The sequence below is a fragment of the Curcuma longa genome, chromosome 11, assembly GCF_044706935.1.
Source record: "Curcuma longa cultivar G26 ecotype Majalengka, Jawa Barat chromosome 11, ITB_CL_G26_1.1, whole genome shotgun sequence".
Classification (NCBI taxonomy): domain Eukaryota; kingdom Viridiplantae; phylum Streptophyta; class Magnoliopsida; order Zingiberales; family Zingiberaceae; genus Curcuma; species Curcuma longa.
In genome coordinates, this window is record NC_133871.1 from 21,922,490 (window position 1) to 21,931,879 (window position 9,390).

The following is a 9,390-nucleotide window of genomic DNA, read 5'->3' on the forward strand; positions in this document are numbered from 1 at the left end:
TAAATGGAAAATTATGGGCACTAATGTAGCATCATGGCGATCTTTGATCTCCATTTTTCAATCTAATTGTTAAGTATCTATTACATGGATTTGAGATAAATTTAGGTGAAATAGTAGATAATTATGATGAGCATGAGATAGATTTTAACAGTTTGAATAAATGCAATAGATTTATATAATATACGTGATTAAAATATCTAATTTGATAACCGACTCATTTAATAGTGTATAAGTAATCATGCTTTGCATGTAACGTTCCATTTTTAAGACAATACTATAATTGTAAACTATTTTGGGTCGACATTTTGCCCTTGTGCAATCCAACATCCGACCATAGTCACCATATTCTTTGTAGCAGAAGTTCCAAGACAGAGCAGAACATGAATTATAGTTATAGATGAAAGGTACTGAACATTATTAGCATACAGTAGACAGGTACCGATTCAAAATTTGGACATATTCAGAACAACAAAGTTCTACTTGTGTTCTTGTGCTAATCAGGGAAGAAGCAAATGAATGTTAACATACACACACACGTTGAGCTGTGTCATAATGGTAATTGAATTTTTAGCGTCATCTCTTCCTGTGACCATCCTGTTTGTGCTTTCTGATGGTATAAATAACCTGCGGCATAAATAACACTATACATGCTGAAATGTAGAACAGAATTTGTGACTAAGAACCAACTGCAGGCTGAGCAACTCCCTTAGCCTTAGCTGCTGCTTGGGCTGCGGCAGCGGCTGCAGCGGCAGCAGCTGATGCGGCTGCTGAGGGAGGCGTTGTAGGCGCCGCTGGGGAATTCACTTGAGCAGGTGCCACTGCCTGATGTTGCTGCTGCGTGTGACTATTTACTTGAGCAAGCAAGTTCTTGATCTGTGCGCCAGAAAGTGTTTCGTGCTCAAGAAGTGCATCGGCAAGAGCATGCAGCTCTTTGTTGTGGGTTGTCAATATAGTTTTTGCATTATTGTATGCCCTTTCCAAAAAAGCCTTAATCTCCTCCTCAATAAGTAGCCTTGTTTCGGTGCTCATGCTTCTGCCATTATCATCATAGTTGTGAGAAACAAAACCAACAAGCTTACTCATTCCATATTTTGTGACCATTGCTCTTGCAAGTTTAGTTGCCTGTTGCAGATCTGATGAAGCACCAGAAGTCACTTCACTCTCCCCAAATATTAGCTCTTCGGCTACCCGGCCACCCATGCACACATCAAGTCTTGCCAGCATTTGTTTCTTTGAGATGCTTGTCTCATCCTTCTCTGGCAACTGGGCAACCATGCCAAGGGACATCCCTCGGGGCACAATTGTTGCTTTGTGGACTGGAAGGGCACCGTCAGTGTGGATGGCAACAAGAGCATGACCACCTTCATGATAAGCTGTCAGCTTCTTGGATTCTTCAGAAATAACTGCTGATTTCCTTTCGCTGCCCATCATTATCTTGTCTTTTGCATACTCCAGGTCAGCCATTGTGACAGCTATTGCTCCATCCATAGCAGCCTTAAGGGCAGCAACATTAACCAAATTTGCAAGATCTGCACCTGAGAACCCTGGTGTACCCCTGGCAATTATCATCAGATCCACATCTTCTGCCTTCAAGACCTGCAGCAGAACAGAGATAAACAGTTAGATATGCTCTGTGGGGAAGGCTAATGAGATATTTTCTCTGGTCTCTGCTAATCATTTCAAATACTTTATCAGCAGGAATTCAATTTAGGCATAAACAACGGGTAGCAAAGATCCCTAGATGAGATCGTAAAAAGTTGAGGACAATAAAATGTGCTAGTGCCTGTAAATTACTAATAGGGAGAGACGTATACCTTTGACATGTGGGATTCTAAAATCTGTCTTCTTCCCTCAACATCTGGATTGGGAACAACAATATGGCGATCAAAACGACCAGGCCTCACAAGAGCTTTGTCTAATGACTCTGGGAAGTTGGTTGCTGCAATGACAATAATGCCTTCGTTCTGCTTAAAGCCATCCAGTTCAACTAGTAATTGATTCAGCGTCATTTTCATGTACTGTTGATCCTTGGGGTTGCGGCTCCCACCAATTGCATCAATCTCATCAATGAATATAATACAGGGAGATCTTTTCTTTGCAGCAGCAAAAAGATCCCGAACTCTCCTAGCTCCCACACCAACAAACATTTCTTCAAACTCGCTGCCACTGCATGAGAAAAAAGGGACACTGGCTTCCCCTGCAATAGCCCTTGCTAGCATTGTCTTCCCTGTGCCAGGGGGACCAACCAGCAACACACCTTTTGGAAGCTTCCCACCAAGGCGAGTGAAACGCTAAAGCACCATAAATAACAACAACAACAAAAAATTCAATTCAATAAAACAATAAGCCGGAAAAGATGGAAGCAAGTTGACAGTAAAAAACTAAAGAAAAAATCTTTATTATATAAAAACAAATTTAAAAAAATGAAACCGTGAAGTATACAAGAAAGATTGAGTCCAAAATTCACAAGAACAATGATGTTGGCATTTTCCCCTTATGATGTGCATAAAACACAATTTTTTGGCATGCATGGAGTAAGCTTCCATAGCATATTTACATAAATCCTTGACAATGTATGTAATTATTTGAAAGGTGCGCTACAGTTGAATGATTAGTTATACACGTGCAAGCTACACAAATGGTTAAAAATTAAAATCATGAATTTGTTGTTTTGCCCTATTGTATTCTTTTGTTATCTTATGTCTCTCCTTTTCCCATCTTTTCCTTCATTCCCCTGTTTTTTGGTTATATCTTTTAACTAAGTAAGTTTTGATATTTGTGGTTACCCAAAATGAGCACCTTTCCTCACCTTCTGTTAATAAGGGCTTCAGCTAAAATAAATCCCAGACTATTTTAGAAATAAATGTTATCAGAAAATCATAATTGACATCTCCAAAACATACAAGAAACATACACATAAATATAAAAGGAACTTTATAGAAAAATAAAAAATCCAACTAAACTTCAAAGTAAGGCATAGCATTTCAATTAAGCAGACCTTAGGATCACGAAGGTAATGGACAATTTCCTCTAGTTCAGCTTTGGCCTCATCAACGCCTTTTACATCACTAAATTTTGTGCTAGATTCCATGCTTGGTTGGACCTCTTCATGTAGACCAAGGCCTGCTGAGGTTTACAACCCAAACGAAGTGTTTTATCCACTAAACTGGAACAAAAGATCCACATAACAAAACAACAACTTTAACTTTAAAGTAACCAAACCTTTACTGATTCCCCTATCCTCAATAAGTGCTCCAACACCAGATATTACCAGAAATGAGACTGCAAGAGTCCGAAATGTACGCCATAACTGCTCTTTAAAATTGCTGGATTCTGCAGTCACCATATGTATGGGGGCATTTGCAGTCCCAAGAATGCCATCCTTTGTTGATAGGCCAGCATTCTTTAATGCTGGGATACTGTTAATGTTGGTTAAGGGATCCTCCTCCCTTGCTGAGTTAGCAATGCCTACACCCATGATTAATTCATAAAGTCCAGCCCCAACAAGAAAGCACACAAGAAATATAAAAACAAGAGCATGAATAGGAAAGTGTCTCCATCAATTCTCCAGTAAAAATAAATTTTCTTTTTAGACTAAAGAATTGACCACAATGAGAGGAATTAAACTTCTAGTTGTAATTTATGACTCGGCAAAATAGACCAGGATGATCATTGGTTAGAATTCAGCTGTTTCAGTTTATGGTTAAAAATCCAATGATTGACAATAACAAAGAGGATTTTCTTTTTTTTTAAAACAAATATTGGAAGCTAAAACTTATAAATTCCAACAAATTCTGCTCATATACTTATTTATGATGTCACGCATGTGAATTAATATACACCAAAAATTCCCGTACATTATAGCATATATGCTCCTGGAAAAGCATAACATGTATCTCAAACATGGTTATCAAGATTAGAATCCAGATTGTAGAAACCAATCATCTTGCAACCAGAATTTTCCTATACGATGCAAACCCAAATTAGGTCCGAAATGGGACAGGGGTCACAGAGAACTACAACCTTCATCATTCCAAGAACTTACCTAAATCCTGACAAACTTAAGAGAATATATTTTGGTTCATATGAGAATTTTAAAGTGACATTCGTACAACTTAGACTATTGGCTTCAAATGGAGACATTCAGTTATATGAGAATCCTTTTTAATCTCCAGCAGGCTTTAAAAAGTGTACGCAACAGCATCCAGTTGAGCCATTGTGTGGTGCATGTGCGATCTATATTCAAAAGATTTAAAACTTAATTATATCAGTAAGAGTACACAATGATATTACGATAAAATATTTAAGTTTGCATCCACAATTTTATATATGAAAATAATTAATCTACGTGGTGCATCATCATTACCGAATTCGTCCCAACTAGTTGGGATCATCTATATGAATTTGTTTCCTTCATTAAGCTCCATCCAAAGCTATATTAGTTGGGGTCCACCAATAAACTAAACTAAATTCATTATTAAAAATGAAAGAAAAGATATTTTATTCCATGATAGATAAGACTTATCTATCACAAGATAAATCTCAAGAAGATTTTTCTATCATGAGACAAATATAAAAAAAAAATCCAATTCCTACAAATTCCTCCACCGCCACTGGACCTTGAAAAGCAAGAGAATTATCTAGTTGATCTAGTGAAGTCCCTCCTTACATCATTTTCAGAGAATCTTATATTCACAACCTATCTCCTTATGTCACAGATCTACTTATTTTCGCTATCTATCTCAATCTACTTCTTTCAAGATTTCCAGAAAGTTATTGCCAATTCACCGCATAGGGTGCATATCGAAGATGAAGATGTGACCCAAGCTAACCTTCTTATACTCTTGCACACAATCATCCAGTTTCTTTTTTCCCCTATCCACAATTTCTTCTAATTTTTTTTTTGAAGAACTACCATCTTATGTTACTTTTGACATTAGCAATGTATTTTAAAGGGGAAAAAATCATTAAGTTCTGTGATCTGGTTTCATATTTAAGACAAATGTCAAATTGTGGTCAGCATCATCAAGCAATCGTGTTAGTCCTAACTATTCAAAGCCTGCTACACAGATCTTAACCATCAGTTGAACTTTATGAAGTCTATATCATGCTCACACTTGTGTTCGTCAATGACTTAACTGGGCAAGCTTGCAAATTTACTTCCAATATATATTTTTTTAATTCTTGTTGATCAGATATAAATATAATAATGGTAATACTAACTGGGTATTATTATTCTTATTACCTCTTTGTAAAGTTTCCAGCAATGTACTTTGGTCCAACCTATCAACTTTCACTAATGCCTTAACATACTCAGCAAGTGCAGAAGGGTTTGAGTGCAGTGATGGCTGACTTTCAAAGAGTCTAATAACTCTTTCTGGATCATTTTTGTATATCTCTTTAAGCAATGCTACATCATTCATACCATCAGTATCCCTTACTCTTCGAGCAAAATTTCCCGCATAACTCGACTGGAACCTTTCATGGAAGTTTCCAATTCGGTCATCTGCAAGAAGAAAATGACAGAAAAAAAACTCAGAAATGTAACTGAAAATAGCAAGTTAACTTACAACTGAAATACTACAATTCAAATTGTATAAGGAATAAAGTTGAAGATATTCTACTTCATAGGTCTTTACTGGTATTAGTATCATACGGATAACCAACATGAGAAATATTTACGATCAGATAAAACCATCCATTTGCATCTGACACAGCTGAAGCTATATTGTGCCCCTAGCTTTCTGCCCTTTGATTTTTAATTTTCAATTTTATCCAAGAGTAAACAATTGGCTAGAATGCCTTATGAGTGAGAAGCATAAGATATTGTTGGCCAATTGGTTCACAGCCATGGTAGTTCAGCCAAGTAGTCTAGTTTACAAAATCAAACAAAACATCTGATGAAGTAAACTATGTCTTTGCATTCAGATATTATGATTAAGATCGATTATGCTTGGAAGAAATCCTGTGTATATATTGCTCCAACAATTTTTTTAGGAAATTGCCAAAATCTGTGCATGTCAAATTATGTTTTGTCAATAAGCCACCTAAGGCACAAGGTTGACTGCAATTGTTTTCTTAAAGTGGTCATTCTTACAATCTCATGAAAGCAAATAATGTAGATTGGGAATAAATTTAAATTTTGAATTTCGAATTCAATTTTAACTGTTTGGGAATAATTTGAATTGTTTGATAATTGATCTTTTTTGGGTAGTCAATTAATGCAAATTATGTCATTTCCCTTCATAATGCAACCTTAGATTAACCTCTCACTAAGTTGACCCCTTTAGAGAACAATTAGCATCGACATGATGCCTAACAGGATTTAAACTCACAAATCATAACCCACTTTTGTTACCTATAGAAGCCAAAAGAGGAAATTGAACAAAATGAACATCATGATTTAAGAACCAAAACATCAGTTTAAAAATTGGCAAATCAATTAAAACTTCCATTTACATGTGTACTTTTCTATTTATTCACAATTTGAAAGCTCATCAGCTTAGAGAGTTAATTTCTTTGTTTATTACTTGGCACTAAACTGAGATTAATATTTGCCACGATACTAATAGTTCTTCTGAGCTAATGCAGGAGATGTGTCAACACTAGGAACAGAAGTACACTACATGATAATTATTCTAAAGAAGTAACGCAGTAAATTCTCATCGTTCATTGATGAGTTCAAATTGTTCCATAACAGCATTCATGTTCAATTGCACAGTGGGAAAATTTGATTTTATTGTTTTCTTATTTAATTTGTCAACTTATTTAACCATAAATTTAATTTTCTAACTTGAGAATATGCTAATTTACAGTCCGAGCGTCTGTCCTTGTATGTTTATTTTGTCATAAGTTGCATTTCTGCACGTTCAAAGTGCATAGAGTAATTGTTAAGGGTGAGAGTGTAAAGAGGAAGATCAAAGGAAGAAAAATTCAATAAAAAGGAGGTCTATGGTGTGTCAGGACACAATGAGGTTAATTAAATTTCAGGAAGAAGCACAAGGAAGATGATTTCTATTCATCAAAAATAAAAGGAAAGCATAGAGAGAAAACAGAACATAGATGGAAAGGGAGACAAAAAGTGGGAGAGGAGAAGCACTACGAGAAAGATGATTTGGAGAGAGAAGAGGGAACATAGATGGAAAGGGAGACAGTGTGGGAGAGGAACAAGAAAGAAGGAGAGAGAAGACAATAAAAGGATAGACCATAACTTGCATGGATGATGATATTGCATGGAAACTGAAAAAGAAAAGAAGAATTAGGGTTTGCAAGGGAAAATAGATGAGAATATTAGGTTTGCATGTGGCGACTGTTCAAAGGGAAGGAAAGAAAAGCATTGAATTGCATGAGCAAATTCTAACAATTGACTAATGATTCAACCAGGAACAAAATCTCAGCCTCTATATATGTGAATTCAACAATTGCACCTGGGCCTGAATCATGATCTTGATAGTGGTTGAGGTTTTTCAATGAATTGACTCTTTGAGAAGGTCAATTCATTAGTAAAAACAGAGAGAGACAACTAGCTTGTAGAGGGGCAGATAAGAGAGCAAGTACTGGTTCCTTTTTGAATAGTCCAGTACCTAGTTATTGCAGCGCTATGCTTCTAAGCCAACATTTAAAAAATAAACGGAGAATCATCAGATTGTACTAAGATTTCTCCTGGATTTAAATAAGGCAATATGAACCACATACCAATACCAGCTTCAATCTTGTCTACCACACGATGAGAATGAGATCTTCCATAAAAATGTGAACGCCCCAACAATTGTTGTTTTCCAAGCTGTTGCAACCAGCAACAACCAAGATTATAAGAAAAAAAATAAAAACACAAACACATACCTAATATTATCCACCTAGGATATGAATGGTGTCAGCATAGAATCAACTTTTATGATACAGCACGAGAAACAATAGCAACAAAACATTCTAATTGACGCACAGCAGAGAATGCTTAAAAAACCATGGAAAAAGAAGTCACAACGATATACTAGAGTAATTTAACAGAAACTGTTAGTTCAACTGAACAGCATATGCTGAAGCATCATAAGGCAAAATAAAACAATCTATTAATGTCTAACTAGGTCCTAGTCCAGAGTGTTGGATTAAAAACATTAAGGCAACAGACTTGAAGATTAGGAGTCCATGATAGTAACTAAAGTCAATCCTGTTAGTTTCCCTACTGCTTCAAGGTCAGAAACCGATATCTATTCCCGATTAGGATTTTCTCCTCCATCAAAAAGAGAATAAAGCTACTCCTGCAGAAAGCCACACAAGAGGAACGAGACATAAGTTGTAAGACACCTTCAGTTGTCAAAAGCCCCAACCAACAACCAGTTGATCTATAATATAAGGCACTTGACCCGAACAGTTAAACATCCAAAACAAAGTACCCTTAACATTCTGGAATCTCTTCGATCTAAAAAAAGGGGAGCCCTAATCTAGAGATGCAATCACAATAAACCCAAAAAGGGCCAAGAGGATCCCAAAAAAAAAAAATAAATCTGGAATTTTCAAAAAAAATCTGGAACAACCCTCGGATACAACGAGGAAAGTCAATCCGCATAGAACCTTAGATGATACCTTCGCGAGGACGCGCCTCCAAGCCATGAGTCGTCGAGAAGCTTGCGCCGACGACCGGAGAAGGGATGGGTGAGACAGACGAGGAAAAGGAGGTGCCGACGGCGGTGGCAGAGGGCGAACCCCAAACGGAACCCTTGACCCGAGAACGAAGCGATGGAAAAATGCGGAATACACTTATAACTTTACTATTTTTTGTATTTGACATTTTAAAATTTACTTTAAAATATATTTTTAAGCCGTAAAATGAAATATATTAATGAAAGATATTTAAAAATACATGAGATATTTTTGAAATTTTCATTTCTTTATCATTTTATTTTTTAAGTAATTGTCACTGAATTAAATATGGAATAGATTTATCCATCATATTAATATTATTATATAATTTAAATTTATTATTTGTAATTTTCAAATTTACCTCGCTCACCTTGCCTGGCTGTCCCTTCTTCCATTAGCAGAGCCGAAGATCCAGAATACGAACACCACGCCGCAGCTCGACCTGCGAGAGTTGTTGATTCATGCCGTTATCGTTTTTACCCTTTCCGGATTCTTGCTTTCCCGGACCTCACCAGTGAGAGTACTCTCTCGTCTCTCCCCTTCGGATCGCGTCACGGCTTACGACTTCCCCACCCCTTCGGATCGCGTCGCGCCAATGTGGATTTTTGCTACCAGATTTGATGCTTAAGGTACTCTTTACCTTCTCCACTGACGCGTGCTGTCCAAAAGTTGGGATTTTTCTTGACAGGAATTAGCAGGTTTTGTTGGGAGATTGGTTGTCTATCTGCAGCTGTTCGCAGCTATTGTTGG

General features: G+C 36.7%; 1 protein-coding gene across 3 annotated transcripts; it reads right to left on the reverse strand.

The window, feature by feature from the left end:
* Nucleotides 1–371: 371 nt before the first annotated feature.
* Nucleotides 372–8,716, reverse strand: LOC141840146 (ATP-dependent zinc metalloprotease FTSH 5, mitochondrial-like). Of its 3 annotated transcripts, none has more exons than XM_074728052.1 (7): nucleotides 8,584–8,716; nucleotides 7,696–7,783; nucleotides 5,426–5,506; nucleotides 3,223–3,468; nucleotides 2,999–3,126; nucleotides 1,815–2,291; nucleotides 372–1,596 (listed from the first exon to the last, which is right to left on the reverse strand). In XM_074728052.1, exons 1-7 carry the CDS (start codon nucleotides 8,608–8,610, stop codon nucleotides 676–678), a joined length of 1,968 nt encoding a protein of 655 aa, XP_074584153.1. In that variant the 5' UTR covers nucleotides 8,611–8,716; the 3' UTR covers nucleotides 372–675. The 3 variants fall into 3 exon arrangements, with proteins under 3 accessions (XP_074584153.1, XP_074584152.1, XP_074584151.1); XM_074728051.1 differs by having other exon boundaries at nucleotides 2,999–3,123; nucleotides 5,246–5,506; XM_074728050.1 differs by having other exon boundaries at nucleotides 5,246–5,506.
* Between the last annotated feature and the right edge of the window lie 674 nt (nucleotides 8,717–9,390).

Excerpts from the sequence above, each read along its gene's own strand:
- LOC141840146 (XM_074728050.1), bottom strand. The coding sequence starts at position 8,610 with ATGGCTTGGAGGCGCGTCCTCGCGAAG. Across the intron at positions 5,507-7,695 it reads CAAGATTGAAGCTGGTATTG|ATGACCGAATTGGAAACTTC; the intron begins GTATGTGGTTCA and ends TTCTTCTTGCAG. Across the intron at positions 2,292-2,998 it reads ATTACCTTCGTGATCCTAAG|CGTTTCACTCGCCTTGGTGG; the intron begins GTCTGCTTAATT and ends ATGGTGCTTTAG.